We start from the raw sequence: 20,294 nt of genomic DNA on the forward strand, positions 1-20,294 counted from the left end.
TTAATTTCATTCATATTTCATCTTATTACAACGGTATATTTTATATGTCCTTCATGTGTGACTTGCGTGTTAATTTAAGTATAAGTTTCAACTTACACTCCAGCTCAACTTACATTGCCGTCGTAGTAACAGAAGTCGTACGGAGCCCGAAGACCTCCTGTATTTCTGCTTGACTCATCTGGTACATTTTATTTCCCCAGCGCTGGTTGTCATGGTTGCCAAAAAAAAAATAAAAGCTTTTCAGCTAAAGTGAGCGTCACTGTTGTCCTTTAAAACAATCATTGAGGGGAAAAAACTAACACAGGTGCAAGGTTAATATATTTATTCAGGTTTATTTCCAAGTTCTCCACACAAATGGAAGTACAAAAAAAAAATGGTGAGCTCAAAATGAACTTCACTGCATGGTCACGTTGAATTCAATCATTTGCAGCTGCAAAATCAACAACCAAAAACACTGCAGCGACAATGTAATATTGACACTTTGTATAGAGATGATTCTAGAGTCTGTAGGGCCCCGATTCACAGGGGGCCCTTTTGCATAGTGCATAAGTAACCTACTGGAATCAAACCTCAGCCTCCTCACATCAGAACATCAATATCAATCACATCACTTGGGACAAAGCAATAAATACACACTAAAAAAAAGTCACGTGTATGTTACACTAATATATTGACCATAGTTACAGTAAATATTAAACAACTCAGCACACAATTCCATCCATCCATTTTCTATGCTGCTTCTCGTTATAAATGCTATTTAATTTTTAATTGAATACAGTTTTTATATGAGACATTTTTGTGCCATATAAGACTTATTCATTTAACTGGACCATTACTTGAGTAAACCAGTTTTGCTTTATTTTAGTTTTCCGCATATCCTTTTGAAAATGTCAGATATAGTCTTCACTACGGTTCAATTGCAATGCGTTTAAAAACTGTGAAAAGGTACTATATTGTTGCTGTGCATTGAAAAAGAACACATCTATACAATTTTCTTTTCAAAAGTGAAAATAATATTTGTATTGTTGCAATGAAAAGGGGAAAAAAAATGAAATGGATGTTTTTCCTCTGTCCTCTACATCAAAAAGCTGCATGAGGTTGGTCTATTGCAGTTATTCTCAACTTGTGGGTCGGGACCCCAAAGTGGGTTGCGGCTCCATTACGTTATTATGTCGTCCAAACAGAGGTAACCTTTTAGTTGTATCAGTCAAATGAACAAGAAACTGAAGAAACATGGGTGGTCTAATCATTTTTTTTAAGAGTATGTAATATACAACCAACGCCTGACTGAAGTAAAACCATAATAGTCAATATAGGCAATTTTTAAGGCACACTTTTTGTGCAATTTCGATATTTAATTTTATTTTATGCAATTTATGCATGCAGTTATCGTGTTCCCCCTCATTTATTTAATAAAATGCCCTAAAACATTTACCAAAAAGGCACTTGGGGCAGTATTAATGTTTAAAAAGGCGACATTTTAATTGATAAATGAAACTTAATTAAAGTGGGTTTAGTGAGTATTGGAGTTGAGTGAACGCCTGGTCAAAAAGTATCTTCTTTTAACTAAAGTAGCACATTAGTTTTGTTTTTTTACCCATCACTTGGCCAAGAATAAAACTTGGAAGATTGGGGGTGGGGGATTGTAATTGTATGTACACTGAATGAGATGTCAGCTAAGCGTCGAGCAAACCCAAACAATAAAACTTCCAGACAGGAAATAATTTGCTCTGGCTCGATGAAAAAATGTCATTAAACAAACAAGCTGTATAAAATGGACACGAAAACACAAAATGAAAAAGAATCTCCATTGAGATAAAGCAAAAATGAAACAAAATTCCATGACTGTTTTTGTATTTTACATCACGACACAATCATCACGTCCAGTGGAGCATCACAGAGAAAGACGAGAATAGTTTCAAGTATGAGCCGTGCGGCCTTTCAGCCCACCTCCAAATAAACTCTTTAAAAATGCTGGCTGGCATCCTCTTCCGTGCACGCTCCTTCACAGCATGTTGAGCTCGATGAGTCTTCCTGCGAAGACGGCGAGCGTACCGATGAGGCACACGGCCATGAAGACGCAAAGCAGGATGTGGTCCAAAACCATGGCGACAAACTTCCACTCCTCGGCTGCCTGCACGCAAAACAACACTCATGTCTCACTCGTACTGTTATCTTAGCTTAGCTTAGCAATGTGTGGCGCTTGTGTGTCTCACCGAACATAACAGTAGCATTACTGACACCTAGTGGCCAGTGTGGAATACTTCATATCACATATCATCACGTCTTTGCGTCTTCTGAATGCCTTATATTTGTTTTTCAGTTCATATCGCCATTTTTACGTTTGAAAATGCTTATTTTAGGCAAAAAAATATGTAACATTTGCCTCAGTTTTTTTTTCCTAATATTAGGCCATATTCAACCACGAAAAGGTATCATTTACTAATTCATATATTTTGGAAAAACTGCGATAGCATGATACCATGAAATTGAAAGGGTAAAGTTGTTTTTTTACTGTCTTTCCTCAAATTTTGAACGCCGTGTCTCAATGAATCGCATAGTCGTTCACTTGGGTGCCTCAAATAAATATTATTTGTTCAAATTATTTCATGAAAATAGTAAGTTATCACTGTATAAGTAATATAGGAATAATATACAGTCATAAAATAAACTTTGGAGTAATATACAAGATTTAGGGATATATTTATTGTAAATAAACAGGATACATTTAATAAGATGTGTTTTTTTTTAAATATATCATCATACGAAATATAAAAATATAAATAGCACTAATTAATGAATTAACGGCCAGTACTCTGTGGGGCTATCCACGCAGGAACGTTAAAACGCCAAAGTATTTTATCGTTTCAGCCTCTTATCCACACTTCACCGACTCACCGCCGCCCCATCACCGTCACGTGACCAGAAGTGAGCTTTGACGACAAACCAACATAATATCTGAATATTTCGCCGGATATGAATCACCCCAATCGACATGCACTCACATTTTGTAGTCTTATACTTAGGGATGTCCGATAATATAAGCCCAGCGATATTATCGGCCCGATATTGCCATCAAAAAGTCAACATCGGACATCCCTACTTATACTGCATACTGACTCGCAGAAGTAATTTCACTTCTCATAAGTCTTGAAAAGCGGAAGATGATGGACTTTTGCGCATGCGTTCGTTCTTCTGTGGTTTGGTGTGTCACGTGGTTCCGCCCGTGTGTTTGTTCCCAGTGCCACAACACACGTGCTGTAGGTGTGCTTGTGTATCACGTCGTTTTCACTCAGCAGTTTGTTCCCATCTGGATGCAACAATCTAATCTGGCACGGTAGGGACGCAACTTTTTTTCAACCCGCCAAAAAAAACATCTCAGGAACGTTCCCGTGTGGACAAGCTAGTTGAGTAAATAAACATACCTGGTCACGATACGAGGACATATTTGTGGTACGGAATCTTGGACCTTTTTCTTACTTCCTTCTCTATATAATTTCATTTCACTTTTCACAGTTACAGTCCACTTGCAGTGGGGCCCAACCAGAGCCAGAAGATGGTGCCGGACTTTCCTATCACACAAGTCAGACTAACATAATGGGCTGCCTTGGCAGAGGTCAGTGGTGGAGTCTTACGTTGTTTGACTCCTCGTCCGACTTCATGGTTTCAGCGATGTATTTCACGCCTTCGATGGCGCTGCGGACGTCAGGGTTCTTGATGATGGGAGACTGGTAGGGGACGTTGGTGGGGGTGGGGTTACCTGTGGACCACAGTTTGTCTTGATACAAGCTTCAGAGGTTCAGTGCCTGTAATGGAGTTTCCCAGTCTGACCTGAGATGTCAGAGATGTCCATGTCCGTGGGGAACAACCTCTTCTGACGGACCTCCTGGCTGGGACACTTCATGGTGGAGAAGAACATCATGTTGGGGATTGTTTCGATGAACACCTGAAAGAGAGAAGCACGCCGGACTAGCAGGGTTCACCGTACACATTACACGTACACTACCGGTCAAAAGTTTGGAGACACTTTAACATGTTATTGTATGACAAAGTGTCCATACTGTGATTTTTAATAATAATTCACACTAATTCTAAAAAAAAGGTGATAATTGAAAATAATGAAAGAATCCATGTATTATAGTAGCGTAGCATGAATATTCATCTCATGATGAATCACTTGATCACTTCAGTCCCACCTTGCGTATCCAGGTGGGCATGGTGTGTGTGCTGGGCGAGCGGTGGTGCGTGTTGATGACGATGACGGTGATGATGATGGAGGCGATGACGAACACCATGGTGAAGAGCATGTACTTCCCGATGAGGGGGACGGCGCTGGATGTGGACGGGATGAGCTCCACGATGACCAGCAGGAAGACGGTCAGCGAGAGCAGGACGGAGATGGACAGAGTCATCTTTTCACCTGCACGGGACAAGACACGCCACAGAGGACACGTTGGACTTTGACGATATCTGAGAATAATCATCACGTGTCCACCTACCGGAGTCGGTCGGCAGGTAAAAGACGAGTCCGGTGAGGAAAGAGAAGAGCATGCAGGGGATGATGACGTTGACGATGAAGTAGAGAGGCAGTCGCAGCATCAGGAAGTGGTAGGTGATGTCCAGGTAGGGCGTGTCGGGGCAGCAGGTGTAGTAGACCCAATGTTTCCAGCTCCTGTAGTCCTTCAGCACCCACTCTCCCGACTCCATGAAGTTACTCAAGTCTGGTCGGTCACTGTCCTGCATCACAGGACATTATACTCAGCATGCTACCAGAAACAAAGTTTCATGATGGCCACAGCTTTACACTGGAACGGATCATTCCTATGTCTCTTACTTCCTGCTCGGATTTTTTTCCAAGTCCAAACAACAGGTACGCAAGTGGAATTGCCAACTGAATGACAATTTAACCTAGCTTGTAAGGGCTTGAAAGGGTTATGTGGTATATTGTACATTTACTGTTATTATACATTGAAAAGTGGGCCAATTTAGTCCAAACAGTGTAGAAATGTACAGTATGGTGAGGCACTGACTCCTGTGTGTTTTTTATGATAATACGGGTTTCTCACGAGAGAGGATGACAAGAAAAAATATAGAATACAAAAACGTGGCTTTCAAATATTTCTTAGTAGCATTTATTTACTGTAATTTCCGGTGTATAAGCTGCTACTTTTTTTCTCACGCTTTGAACCCTGCGACTTGTACAGTGATGCGGATAATTTATGGCTAAAAAAAAATACGTTTCCCATGATGCTTAGCGTTCAGAGTCAGGAAGTAGTGACGTAAACGGCTGAAGCGGGAGCTAATATCACGTTTTGCGATCTCTGACACATCTTAAATAAGTTTGATCAAGTGTATAATTACTACATCTTCTGTTTGGACTGCTCATACCGCCAACCATCAACTATCACCAACAGGTTTCAAAATGCTGGACTGAATGAAGAGGATAGCTCAAGCTAAAATAGCTAATTTGCTTGAGACAGTGAAGAACAACTAAAGAGAGAGAGAGAGACTGACCGTGCTGAAGGAATTATGAAGCTGATCAATCGTGAAGCTTGCTAAGAGTACTTGAGTGGTTTTAGTTCCGAGGAGGAGGAGGACGGCGGCGATGAATGACTTTTCTGGTAGGCTACTATTCTGCACTGTCTATCTAGCTACTGTATGTTACAATGCACTGTTCGGCATTCTTGGGAAAGAAACATTTCTTTAACCAAAATGTTTAAAATCTTTCTTTGTACTAAATATCCCATGTTACGACGTGGACACCTGCGGCGCATAGACAGATGTGGCCTATACTGCATATGTACAGAACTTTTTCTCTATTTAAGTTTAGTGGGTGCGGCTTACATACCGGCGGCCGAATGGTTAGCATGTTGGCCACACAGTCAGGCGATCTCCGCCACGGAGTTTGCATGGGTTTTCTCCGGGTACTCCGGTTTCCTCTAATATTCCATAAGCATGCATGTTAGGTTACTCTAAATTGTCCATAAGTATGAATGTGAATGCTTGTCTGTATGTGCCCTGGCGACCAGCCCAGGGTCTCTACCCCGCCTCTCGCCCGAAGTCAGCTGGGATAGGCTCCAGCATACCCCTGCGACCCTAGTGAGGATAAGCGGCATAGAAAATGAATGGATGGCTTACATACCATTTTTTTTGTTAAACATTTGTGGTCTAAACTTTTATTTGTATGTGAAGTACAAGCACGAAGCTAACGGGATGAGACGATACCCGAGATTGGGGCCACGAGAATGAGACGAGACACATTTTTTACATTATTTTTAAGAAAAGTACAATGAAAAAATCAGACCGGACAAACAGGCTTTTTCATTTAACTGAGTCACAAAACAAGCAGGTGCATTTTAGTTCCACATGTCTGAAAAGGAGTAGGAAGAAGCAGAGCTTATTTAATCTCTCTCCTTTCTCCGTTTCACATCAATTGCTAATACATTTGTTCACTTCCTGTATTCAACATGTAGTATTTACCAAATGTGATGGAACATAAGTAAATGATCAGGATGTATAACAATGTGCTATAGTTGAGTTAAGATTTGCAGATCAAGAAATAATTGAAAGCTCCCTGCACTCTTATTGTTCCTGTTGATGTACTTTATTCATATCCTTGCAGCACCGAATTCATGCCTTCCTCAGCATCAGTCCAAGTTTCTCGCATCGCGATCAGTGAATTGACTCAAATATTGCTTGATCTTATTATAGTTTCCATAGATACCGCTGCTGTTGATATATATCATTGATCATTTGTTGTCGGGTTTAATGTTATTGTTTTATTATTCCTGCGTATAATAAAAGCAGTGGACAGTCGCCAGTTAACCTAACATGCATGTTTTTGGAATGTGGGAGGAAACCGGAGTACCCGGAGAAAACCCACACACGCACGGGGAGAACATGCAAACTCCACACAGAAATGCCCGAGCAGATGCCGAACCTCGATTTGACCTCCTGACTGTGTGGCCAACATGCTAACCCTTTAATCCTTTAAATCAACTAAATATACAAAAATATACAGCAACTTGTCAATCACAGGGCACACGTACATTGCAGACGGATGTTTACGCATGCGTCTCTCTAAAAGTCAGACTCACAGGGTTGATGACGACCAGCCGGCCGTCGTAGGTCCACGTTCCCAGCTTCATGCTACAGTTCTGCAGGTCAAAGGGGAAATGCAGGACGATGATCTCGCAGTAACTCTTGAAGATGGCGGGCGGGTTCCACGTGATCTTTCCGGTGTGCTCCAGCAGGACTTTAGTTTCATGGATGATAGCAAAGTCACCGTCCGCGCTGGCAGGGAGGAAAGATGGTGGAGGGTCAGTGTGTGTACAAAGGCTGCACAAAGAATCTAAAAAAAAAAAAAAAAATCGCTTCACACTGATGTAATTTCTAAAGGACAATGAGTTCAACAACAAAAAAAAGCGCTCAATCACAAACAAACTCGCCCTCACTTTGCCGGTCAGGGCGAGTTGTTGCGCTGCTCTGGCTGGCGAGGCACGCTGGCTATCATTCCCCAGCACATGGAAAGAGTGCTCACATTCATTTATTGACTTTTCTTTTAACTTGTCTTTATTATCTGCATGAAAGTATTCTGGATTGAGAGAGCTTGCCATGTTTTTTACAGGATATATTATTTTCAGTCTTTCTATTAGTTTTTAATCAAGAAGGCTCACTGTCAACTGTCTTTTCGGGACCAAGAACGGCAGAAAGAAGTTTCTTTAAAGTAGAAAAGACAGGAGTCTTTTGATATTAAAAACAATGTGATTTCTTTGAAAGATAAGCACAAAGCCCTGAGCGTAGTTTGTGTGAGGAAAAAAAAAAGTCAATTCTGAGGAAGAAAATCTTAATTCACATTTTTTGCAGCCTTAGTGTACGCACACACATGCAGTTTGTATGTGCTTAAGGTTTGTTTACTTGTTGTAAAGCACCAAGTCGGGCTTCCAAATGTCTGTGGACGGGAGGCGAATCTTCCTGATCCCACCGTAGTCGTCAGGATTCCAGTGTAGGTTCACGTCGATCCATTGCTGCACATCACAGTGAAACACGTTGCTCCATTAGTGGAAGAGGAAGGTGAAATTATGGATAAATGCTTTGTACGTTTGGTAAAAACATAAGCACAAATGCGTCAAGTTGGTCCCAAAATTGAATTCATTCAAAGGAAGAAAGTTGGAATAAAAAATGATGACGGAATTGGAAGAATACATTGGAATTGGTCACACTGAACTCCTTTAAGGCAGTAAAATTCATCATTTAACAAAACGTTTCAGGAAAAATAGCCCTAGATAGTCTTTCTATGACAGCTACCACAACAGTGAATAAAGTTTTCCTGATCGTTACAGTTTGAGCCTGAAACAGACTATTTATGTTTCCTTTATTTGCCATGGGAGCATTATTTCCAAATCCCAAGAAATTCAAGGTAGACCAGCACAGCAAAATTCAGACCCAGAGCAGTTTTTTAAAATGTTAGAGCAACATTGCATTTTAGCTCACTGCTTTGTCTGTTTTTATCCACCTATTGTGTTGCTGTGTGTAGTTCTTTTGTCACCATGAGTAGGATTGGTATGTGAAGTGGTGATGTCTCACGATTCGAGAGTGTTCGAGTAGGCGGCTTCTGTGCCTCAGGTACACAATGCTTGAGTGCCATCTAGTGGCGCAAATGTGACATGACAAAATTATCACTGAATAATAAACCAAATGATACTATGGTTTTAAAAAAGGTCAACATTATCGATTATCGTCGATAAGTTTTAGCACAATTATCGCCCAGCAAAATGTATTATCGTGACAAGCCTAGTTATGAATGCTCGCTAACACAGATTTAGAGATATTTGTGAACAATTTTTGAGAGAAATAGGCCTTTTGTGCACATAAAAAAAGTTTTACATCTTTGCGTTCAACTCATGAAAAATGGCAGCACAAACAAGTGTTGCGTTTATGTTGTTGAATGTTTTACATAAATGACAAACTAACAAGTATAGGACAGACACTGCAACACTAACAATGTATGCACCTGTATGAAGCAAATGTTACTTTTGCAGGTATGCCATTAAAATTTGGGGAAAAAAAACTACACTTTAAGTGGTTTAAGGTGAAAATAACAGTTTTTTTGTAGTAGTCTTACCTGTCTGAGGCGGACATTACTGGTCACAATCTGGTTGACTTCATCCTGAAGGAGAAATAAGGTGAAATGAAATCATGCAAATGTCATATTTATCTTGGTCAAACGTGATACACTGTAATGTCCTGCACTGACCACGCTGATGAGCTGAATCAACTGCAGTCCCACCGTGACCACCACGGCCTCGCTGAAGTGGTTGACGGGACGGACCACCTTGTTGTAACCGCTGAACAGGTGTTTGACCAGGCGGGTCTCGTCTTCCGAGCAGAAGGCCGGACCTGCCACACAAAAGCATGATGGACAAATGTTTGGATCACGTCTTTTCCATTAGTGTTTTACTTCACTGAGAGGCCAGGAGGAGGCGTAAGGGACCACCTGCGAATGGTGGAGAAATGTCAATAATTGAAACGCCCATAATAATTGTTGACATTCCCAAAAAGAGTGCTAACAGGCTAAATGCACTGAAGCACTATCCAGGCTTAGGTCCTAAATATGCCTCACACACATATTAAACACATTTGAAATGATGCAGATTTAAATGTGCAGTATAATCACCACTAATGAATGATAATGAAAGATTGCTCAGAGTCCCAGTCTAGCCTTCAGCCTGCCTGTCAGGCTACCTCTACAACCGCCCTTCCGTCTGCGGTGGCGCCGCGCCCATCTCCCTCTAAAAAGGGCTAGCTGTGCTACGCGGCTCTGCAAGCCAGTGGGCCGCCCTGCTAGAGCGAGAAGGCGTTTCTCCAAACCTCGTGTACATAATCCACACTGCTTGCCTGTTGTAATTCCAGTACGATCATTATTAACTGACCTTACAAACATCCTGTATGAACTTGTATTCATCTCACTGCATGTTTTGAGGCCGGATTGTAACAAAGTTGGCTGCTACAGCTGAGTGCATGCATCTTGTACTGACGTCACGTTATGTCGTACATGTGTGCTGTATTATTTATACTATTCATTTTCTTTATTTGCTTTATTACCACATAGTATTTATACATTATTACTCACTTATGAAGAAGGAGCTGTGTTTTTTCCCGTTTGTTTTGGAGAGAAAAAGCATAAATGCGCGGGGTTTCCCACAAATAATAACATAAAGCAAATTATAACATAAAGCAAAAACTGGCAGATTTGCGGGGGCATGGATGCAGAATTGCGACTATGTGAGGATTCACTTTATCAATGACCCCTCACACTGTCATCACTAACTTTATTTGCGCTCACCGCCTGACCTGATGTCCACGTCCCCTCAAATACCGGAACTCGCGTGACATCGCGTGACTCGCGTGAACTCGCCTGTGTAATTTACACAATAAACCCCCCACCCCCTTCCCTCCCCATGGCATCCAACCAGCAACCTGAGAGCCTTTTGACTTGCCAGTGTGGCGAAGCTGAGAATGCAGGAAGTGCGAGGAATGATCAGATGACAGACGCGCAGGAACAGGCGGATGCAGACGGATCAGCGAGCAGGCCGACTAAATGTCTGGCGAGCTGCCTGTAAGCGCCGCGATCAAGTCTTGTTCTGGACGATAGAACTTAATCTGAGTGCAAAGAGGCCTCGGCTGAGCCACTTGACTGGAAGTTAACCTGCATTTAACACCTCTTTTGTCACATTTTTATTCATACTGACTTCTTGAGGGTGGGTAGTGCCCACTCAAATCCTGCAGTCGGCACTGTCCCTCGTCATATCGTGGTTCAAATTTTGCGGCCTCCCTCTATCACAGTTTTTTCAAATATATATTAATTAATAAAGCATACTGTATCTATTTTTGTCTAAATTAAGCATTTTCAATCATAGAAATGGCTAAATGAACTAAAATATAAATATAAGCCATCAAAAAGACGCATTCAAACTGTGAATATAGTATTCTACTTTGGTCACTGTCAATAATTGTTTGGGGAGACAAGCACCAGACTTGATCGCCACAACAACAGGCTTCTCTTGCAGGTTTAAATAATCTCACAATAACATGCACAATCATAATAACATAATAATAATAATAATAATAACACGGGCTACTATTGCGGCCGTAACCTACTACAAGCTAAAACTCAACCTAACACATTTACTGCAACACACACGAGCATTAGTTTTATTTTGTCTTAAATGGCTCATTTTCTCAGATTGTATCTACTATATTGGCTGATATGAAAGTAAAAGTGACTATAGGGGTGTTATTTCATGTCAAGAGGGCTCTAATAATGTTAAAAAACGTATTTAGAAAGTCGTAAACAGATCTTCTATACTCAAACTACGAAGATGTTCCATTTATAAAGAAGGAATCATACTGAAATTCACTACACAGTTTGGTGTGGAACTAATTAACCGTGATAAATGAGGGATTACTGTATATATTTTACATATAGAGTGAAATTACTATTTATTTTTATACTTATTAATGCATTGAAATGAAGTTAAACATGATGCGTTGTTTGTAAACAATGATCTCCATATGAAATAATGCTGATTATTAATGCTAACATGCTAGTTTATATTGGGATTGACTGGTGGCTAGTCCAGTGTGTAACCCGTCTCTCACCCCCAAAGTCAGCTGGCATAGGCTCCGGCTCACCCGTAACCCCAATGAGGACAAGGATGGATGAAATAATGTACATATGTAGAAATACTGTAGTCTGTTCCAGGGTAAAACTGCGTGCAAAGGTGGTTTGTACCACAAATGTATCTCACGCATAATTTTAACAATCTTAACTGGCTTACAAGTGTAAAAAGAAGTTAATCACTGTTAATATGAAATAATACAAGACACGATGTTAACTTTGAAAAGTGATGGCGCGTAGAGTGTTTCTGTCCTGTGTGTTATTTCTGGAATCTTCCGGTGCTCCACACTGTGCTCAAGTGGATCCTCTTTCATGAAGCTACACTTGCAAAAACACTTTTTGCTACTCTATGTGTTGTTTGCTTCTAAAGCAATCCTCCTCTTTCTTCTTCCTCTTGGAGGCCTTACGTGACGCTCGCTTCCACGCTGATGGACATGGCGTCTCGTCTGGTGTGCCGCCTTTGATGTGCGCAGCGACAGAAATAGACGTGAGGCGGGACACTTGCAGCTGTCAGTCAGCGTCTGTCGCTGGACTCCTGTTTTCCTCCTCACCTTCCTGAATGAAACGGCACATGGGAGTTCTTCCCTATATTTACACACTTTCTGGTAAAGAAGCAAACAGGGATGTTACCTTTGCCAAAGCACAAAGTCTAGAGGTATTGTTTTGATGGTCTTTTGTTGGTTGGTGATTATGCAAAAGCAACAGAACTGATTTCCATGAAACTTGTTGAGTTGTGCCAAGGAAGAAGCCATACAAATGTGGTGCAGGTCCAGGTATAAATGTACAAAGGTACGATATATTTTTGTTGTTCTTTTTGCCACTTGCATCATGGTTTTTTTAAACATTTTGTGAGCAGTTTAACCTTGGTGGAGCTCTGTGCTCTTTTAGTGAGTGTCACTACTGACGAGGAGGCTTTTCACCAATTGACGCTAGTTTGGATAACAAAGGGAAAGGTTTTTGAGGAAAGTCAATTAAGACCTAGCTATGAAACCACCTTGCTTCAAATGGCCTTTTGTCATGTGCACAGAATGAAGCGATGCATTCGCTGGCACAGAGTTGAAAAGGTGCGCTTACTCGGATAATTCCATTGTTGCATCGCCTTATTGTCCAAAGGTGATTTCAATGACATCAGCCTTTTGTTGTGGCCAAAATCTATCCACTGGGCCGTCGGGATGTTTCATCGTTTCTTGTCGATGTTTGTGAAGATCCACACATTGTACGTGAACACAATGGCCCTCAAACTGCCCATAATAAACCACAGTGATGTGACTTTATTGCAGCATAAGGCATCCTTTAGAGACAGCTTGAGAACAGTTATTATTCATTACCTTCAGACTGCATGTGATGGTACCACAAAGAATAGAATCTGGTCATTGTCAAATGTTCTTTATATTTATTACATAAGAGAAGAGCCATATACTTCCTGTGTTATGTAATGTGACAACAATTATGTCCTCAACCCAACATAATCCGCCTTTGATGTACGCATTTGCAATCCTCAGATAGTAAATATTGTTAGGATGGAGGGGCCTCACAGTGTGCGGCCAGCGATAAAGCCCGTCAAATGATTTAGCGAGGGGCGGGTTTTACTGCATCTTTATCTGCCCCGATGCAGATAACGTCCAACTGGTGGCTCGTTCATCCTGGAACACCAGCCACAATCTAGACGTGGCATCTATTTGTCTGCCGTGCGTCTGGAGAAACGCTCCAGTGCTCAAAATCCATGGATTGGAAAATGTGAATGTTATCGATCATATTAGAGAAAAAGGACAGATCGCAGTCTGTCTAGGAGCTTGGATGGTTGTCAAGGAGGGCTGGATTTAGACATGAGGATCAGATGATACAGTGGAACCACTACAGCTGTAAATATTCCTGCAAATGCAACTCTAAAGGCGCAAAAACTCTGAGAGTTCAACCCTCCGTCATGCATTACTCAAGCTTTCTGGTAGAAGGTTTAGCACCAATAAGGGGTCTTAAGAGGTTATTAAGTTAGTAAGATTCCCACATCCACCATAATTCTCATCTGTGGTTTATAAATAAATTTAAAAAAATCTAATAAAGGAATAAAGAACATTTTTGCTAATAAATAAGTGCAGAATATGTGGTAAATAATGCCATAATTGAATAATGATAATGCCCCACTTTTACACACAATGACATGTGCGAGGGGCATCTGCCATGTGAATCGCCTTTGTTATTCAACAAGAAATTTGTGATCTTTATTGTTTTTTAGTGTTTAAACCTCCTGCAGCGGCTCGCTTCTTCTTACACTCTTATGACATTTGAACTTAGAAGTTCTACAGTATTGTGAGGCTACCGTCCATACTCACCGTTGTGTACGGTGGAACCCCTTGATGTTGATGACTTTGGACTTGGACATGAACAAAGATGACCTGTTTACGACTTTGTAAATACAGTTTTTAACATTATTGGAGCCCCCTCGACATTAAATAACACCCCTCTAATCAGCTTTACACTCGTATTACCCAATATAGTAGACATCCATCCATCCATTTTGTATGCTGCTTCTCCTCATTAGGGTCGCGGGGGTATGCTGGAGCCTATCCCAGCTGACTTCGGGCGACAGGCAGGGACAGGTCGCCACTGGACTGGTCGCCAGCCAATAGCAGGGCACATATAGACAAACAACCACTCACATTCATACCTATGGACAATTTAGAGTCTCCAATTAACCTAACATGCATGTTTTTGGAATGTGGGAGGAAACCGGAGTACCCGGAGAGAACATGCAAACTCCACACAGAAAACGGAGATTCGAACCAAGGTCTTCCCGGTCTCTGGACTGTGACTGTGTGGCCACTAAACCACCGTGCGGCCCTATAGTAGACATAATCAGAGAAAATAAGACAAGATATAGACTCGCACATGTTAACATTGGGAGAGTTCCTTCTTGTTGTTTTTTGACTTCTGTTTTTTCTAGTACGGGTGGCTATTGTCGCATCAATGTCAAATCATGTAAAATTACTGACACCTAGTGACCAGTATAGAATACTACCGTACATATGACAACGTGTCTTTCAATGCATTTTCTGAATGCTTTACATTTGTATTTTAGTTCATTTAGCCATTTTCATGCTTGAAAATGCTTAATTTAGGACAAAAATACATCAGATTAACTATGCATCTATGCAACAGGCCGTGTTCAGTGATGATTTATTCAACATATTTTGAAAAACCGCAATAGAATGAAGCCACGGATTTTGAAGCATGACGTGGCAAGGGATGACTGTAGGCGATGTCCTTTGATGGCTATGAAATGAAAGTCAGGTTGAGTCTTAATAAGTCATTTTAATACGTTTTTACAGTTTAGAGCTGCTGTCCTTGGCCAAAAGGTAGCAAACTCACAGCGAAGTTTTGACTGATTGTAAATGACCGCGGGAGAGGACACCTGCTTGACAGAATACCTCAAATGTGGAGGCTGGGAGGAATGCTGACAATGTGGAGCTGCCTCTTTGAGGGATTCTCAAGGACAACAGGTTGAAGTCCCTCCGACACCCCCCATTTTTGACACATGCTATGAAATATGACCACTAAAATCTAAATGGAGAATTCTTACCTTTTCTCCCATGTTATGACTTATACTGTATATCATCCCATAGTTGTGTGCGCCATGTTGACACAATTATGTAGGGCAAATATGACATGAGACATGGTGTAAAGGTGCACACTTTTTGTTTACATTCGCTTTTGATGCTCATAATTGATCCTGTTGTTTCTGTTTTAAAAACGAATTCACGTGGTACTTCTGGGCAAGGCTACTCAACATGACGTTTCGTTTTATTCTCCTTCTTATGAATAGTAATAGCATCAAATGACTTCCAGATACATAGACTGTACAGTATGAGGGACATTAAGGAGAATATCTTATAGTATGTACCCTGTGCAGTTCATTCACAGCATTTATGTATTTACATACAATATTAAAGGGCCTGTAAGTCAACCAAGAAGGCTGACATTTCACACTCCCACCCTCCATACTCCCCTGGACTCACCGGACAGTCCACAGAGAATCCAAGCCAGCAGGACGTGAACCCCGTGCAGGTTCATATCTCCACTTCAGTCAGAACACTCCAGAAATGGACAGCCTCTCTCTGGTCGGCCTCCACACTGAGACAGCAGCCGTCACTTTGGGGGTGAGTCATGGGAAGGTGGGCTAGCCAGTAAATGGGCTCTGGTTTCTGGTGGCAAACCTCCTCCCCCCACTCAGCCAGCATCCCAACCTCTCAGCACACTTGGAGGCGCTGGGGACAGCTGGGGCTGTGTGTGTGTGTGTGTGTGTGTGTGTGTGTGTGTGTGTGTGCGCGTGTGCAGGGTACAACTCAACATTGTCATAATTTCTGGTGCGCGTGAATAATGTGTTTTTACTGTCTGCTTTGACTCCACCCCTCCCCCCAACGCATACACACACACACACACACAACCACTAGTATGGGTCAGATAGAGAGGACCCCAACAGGAGGAGAACAAGGGAGACAGACTAAGAGGCAGACAGGAGGACAGCTGAGGGCCGTCACTGCTGGAATGGGAGGCACGTCCACACACGCACACACGCGCTAAAACACGCTTGCTAGGCTAATTTGCGACTGTAAATTGAAGCTGATTGGTTGTTTATACATGTGTCCTCTCGCACCAAAGTCATCTTTTGTCCATTTAATTTGGTGTAACGCACATAAAAAGCTATCTCAGGCAGACCTAACATCAGTTTTACGTTCATCGAAGTAATTTCCAATAAAGTGTCTCGCTTGTTTTTCTCATTTGGTAGCAGACAGTTCATCCGGCAGATGGCAGTGTAGCACCGTGAAAGCACACTGCTAGGGCTTTGTTTGTGTGTGTGTGTAAAATCGAGGTCTACACTCCCAGGCTATTGATGTATAATCCCTTGTCTGTTTTTTTTCTGCCTGTACGGAAACATACAAACAGACCTTTAAATCTCTTTTCCTCACGTGCGTGTATATGTTTGTGTGTGGGCCCAAAATAGAAGCTCTTGAATCCCCCATCATTCAACGTGAAAGAAGAAAGCCCTCTGAGTATCTGAGTAATGAAACTTCTAATATCCGTGAATATAATGCCATGCGCATATTTAATTATTTCCATTGTGCCTTAAAATAGTTCCTCAAAGTCATTCAACACATCTGTGCTATAGTGCAGATAATATCGCCATTTTGTTCCTTGGCAGCGGCGCCCCCTCTGACATGGCAGATGCATATCTTATAGAAGAGAAAACTTCATTTTCTCTTTTGGGCTAAACTTTCCTCTGCTGACAATGGAGGTTTCATTAGGGACACGACGAGTGTTTTATGATTTTGCACATTTTTTTGAGGCAGAATTTCCTTACATGAGAAACAAGCATAATCGAATGTGCCTACTAGCTGATTGAATAGAATGAGATAATCAGGCACAGATGATGTCCTCTGACTGGCCAGGACAAGATTCTGTTTTTGCAGGGGGAAGACGTTGCAGACGTGGTTAGTGCATCACGAGGCTTTTATTTGTTCTGTTTGTTGACAGGAAGCTGACAGCATGAGAGCAAATCTTCAGCCTGTTCATGAAAACTGGATTGTACAAGAAGGCGGAATCGTGTAATTATATGAGAAATATGAACGTGTTGAGGATTAGAGAAAGCAGATAAAAAATGATGTAGGGTGAAAAAGGCGCTCCAGTGGGAGGAATTGGGAGAAAATGAAAAACATGGTTAACATGTTTTTGCAATGTTCAGGGTTAATGATAAATGTAAGCCCGGCACAGCGTCAATCAATTATTAATGAGGGCATAGGGAGAGTTAAGATGGGCTTACCCGATGTGAATTATGACCGTTATTCACGAGCATCCGGGCTGAATTCAAATCTCATCGAGGGAGGGGTGATAAGCAGCTTCTAACTCGTTGTAAAACAACCTCATACATTCATAGTGTTTTCAGACTTGTTTATGTTTCAAATGTTGTACTGTTGTTCTACATGATGTGGAAGTACCAAATAGTAAGGTTGGTGTGTTTTTAAGTTATCCGAGTTGTATTTTTATGCCACTCCTAAATCTTGTGCAATGGTCGGGTATGAAATTTCAACAAGATTGTTAGAATTTCTTACGTCACAGCTTTCGGAAGTCCATATACGACAGCCTGACAGGTGCCCAGCAAGAAAGTGCCAGACTAAGGTAGCAATCGGACGTTTTTTTTGCTTTCCGGGGAGCTAAAGACCTACTGTACCTCATGGTCTTTGCTCCTCTGCTCTCTCAACTTCACACAGTCGTGTTGAGAACAAAGCACAGTTTGACGGGTTTGACGAATTCTCCAATACAGTCGTCTGTCGCTACATCGCGGTTCGAACATCGCTTCCTCACTTTATCGCGTTTTTTCAAACATTAATTAATTAATACAAGTATTGCTTTCCAAGGTCGACCCTCATCTGTGTAAATGCTGTCTTGCAGCCCGACAGGATGTACTGAAGGCTTACGTTGATGGTGTTGCACAGGGGACAGGTCTCTTCAGCGCCATATTGGTGGAGGTTTCGTGGACAAGGTAAGGTGTCATACGTTGCGCTGATCACGAAGCTGAGCCTGGCTTGGGGGCTCTTTCACAGATCAGACCACGACATGGGCCTATCTGTGACTCCTTCCCATGAAGTCCAACCTCCTTGCCGGCTCTGAGACACTGCCTTGATGTTCAGGCGTTCCTGCTTGGCCCTTAGCACCTCTGCCACCAGCATGGCTCTCTGCTGTTCCCTGGAGGCCTTTGACTAGAACACAGGTGTCTTGCCTCTTCCGAGACCTGCTGGACTCTGCCAGCTGACTGCCTTGTCAACTTCCTCCTGGGCTTTCCACTTCCTCCCCGTTCTCACTTGGGTTCCTGCTGCATTCACCAGCTGGCCAGTGGATTCTCTGAGCTCCAGTACAAGTCGGGCCTTCTCCTGCTTGTAACCCATGCTGATGGAACGCAGTGGCAGCTGGAGCACAATTAAACACAAGACGTGTGGTCCCTGGTCCCATATGCCATAAGTGCCAGCGAGGCAGACAAGGCGATTCCGGTGCATGCTTATCAAAATAAAGCACTGAGAAACAATTTTATGATATTTAAAATAGTTTTTAACTAATTGTGGTCAATATGTGCGTAAATAATAAGCTATATATGTATCTATATAGTATATATTTATATCCATTCATACAATATATTACTTAAAATTCTTTTCAAGCTTAAAAAAACCCAAATTTTTAAGGTGTGGAGGCTTTTATTTTGTAGTGGCGCACCGCCACGAACAATTACATGTAGCGGAAACCCTTAATATGTTTTAACAAGGATACAAAAACGCTACAGTGCAGCGGAACGGCGCCAGGATGCCAAAGAGGCACCGTCAGAGGAGTGTGAGTCACTTCATAAGTTCTTGTGTCCAACCTTGTAGGTTAATTATTAAAATTCAAAAAAAGGTTTGAACTTTTTTTGAGTATTTAAACAAGAGAGAAATGTGAGAAAATGTTCATGCCTGTCTGTGAAAAGTGTATACAGTGTATGGTGAGGGGTTTTACAGCCTTATAACATATATAATAATTCTAAAAAAATAAAGTTGGCTATTTTGGGAACCTAGCCCCTGCGATAAATGGGAGAACATTGTAATTCTCTTTTACCGTTTGCGGATAACCATTAACGTATAACCAGTAGAGTGGGGCTTTTCTCTATGCAGCTGAAGTGGGTTAAGGAGGGGGGGCAGGTGCCGACCATCGACCACTGACCATTTGCAACAGAGTTGGCGGAGGGAGCTGCAGAATCTGAGCATTTCAGCCAAAGGGAGAAGAATGCAGATTTACCATGTTCACACAACTTTGAGTTTGTTTGTTTTTAAAGAAACGTACTATAGCGTCCCACTGGGATCCAGTGTAATTTTTCATCCATCCATCCATCCATTTTCTGTATCACTTGCCCTCAGTGGGGTCACGAGTATGCTGGAGAAAACCCATGCAATGGGAAAACATGCAAGCTACACACAGAGATACGAACCTGGATTTCAGGACTGTGCGGCGGACTTGTTAACCAGCAGGCCACTGTCCAGTTTTAAAAGACCTTGGCATGTTTGTTGACACACAATACTGACACCTACAGGACATTAAGTGGAACAGCAATTTAAGCAGTAAAGCAAGAAGTCCAAAGTGCAGCCCACATCTGTTTGTTTTTTTTTGTTTTTTTTTTAATTGGCCTGCTGCAAATTCTACAGATAAAGTTAAACACAACTCCAAACACAACATTAGAACATTACACTCAAAACAACAAAAAGCTGGAATTGGCACCTGCAAACCAAAATGTCCGGTTACCTTTGTGTCTACAATCGAATTGGAATTGTAGACACAAAAATCATCAGTCAGACACTGGTGGCAGACATTTCTCACTCTCCTACTCAGCAGATTTTGTGGGGGTTTGGGTCCCGGGCTCCTGAAATATGTGAATTTCCGTCTGGAAACACATGCTTGCAAGATTTGGTAAGTTTTTGCGTCAAAAAGGCGAGTTAGTTGCCAGAATAATGATAATAATGCGAATGACTAATAATACAAAGAAACAAACTTTTTGTAGGCTTCCACTGACATTTATACTACAAAGCTGAATTCATTTCTT

At 41.7% G+C, this 20,294-nt stretch overlaps 1 protein-coding gene and 1 long non-coding RNA gene across 2 annotated transcripts; one reads left to right on the forward strand and one right to left on the reverse strand.

The window, feature by feature from the left end:
• Positions 1-330: 330 nt before the first annotated feature.
• LOC129193715 (acetylcholine receptor subunit alpha-like) lies at positions 331-16,024 on the reverse strand. The gene is made up of 10 exons (XM_054798263.1): positions 15,694-16,024; positions 9,257-9,399; positions 9,125-9,169; positions 7,918-8,027; positions 7,098-7,293; positions 4,500-4,737; positions 4,197-4,420; positions 3,832-3,946; positions 3,636-3,760; positions 331-2,134 (listed from the first exon to the last, which is right to left on the reverse strand). Exons 1-10 carry the CDS (start codon positions 15,746-15,748, stop codon positions 2,006-2,008), a joined length of 1,380 nt encoding a protein of 459 aa, XP_054654238.1. The 5' UTR covers positions 15,749-16,024; the 3' UTR covers positions 331-2,005.
• LOC129193721 (uncharacterized) lies at positions 5,270-19,667 on the forward strand. The gene is made up of 3 exons (XR_008573600.1): positions 5,270-5,621; positions 18,125-18,215; positions 18,277-19,667. It is a non-coding gene; the product is annotated as an uncharacterized LOC129193721 (long non-coding RNA).
• Positions 19,668-20,294: the final 627 nt, after the last annotated feature.

The sequence above is a fragment of the Dunckerocampus dactyliophorus genome, chromosome 14, assembly GCF_027744805.1.
Source record: "Dunckerocampus dactyliophorus isolate RoL2022-P2 chromosome 14, RoL_Ddac_1.1, whole genome shotgun sequence".
NCBI classification, from domain to species: domain Eukaryota; kingdom Metazoa; phylum Chordata; class Actinopteri; order Syngnathiformes; family Syngnathidae; genus Dunckerocampus; species Dunckerocampus dactyliophorus.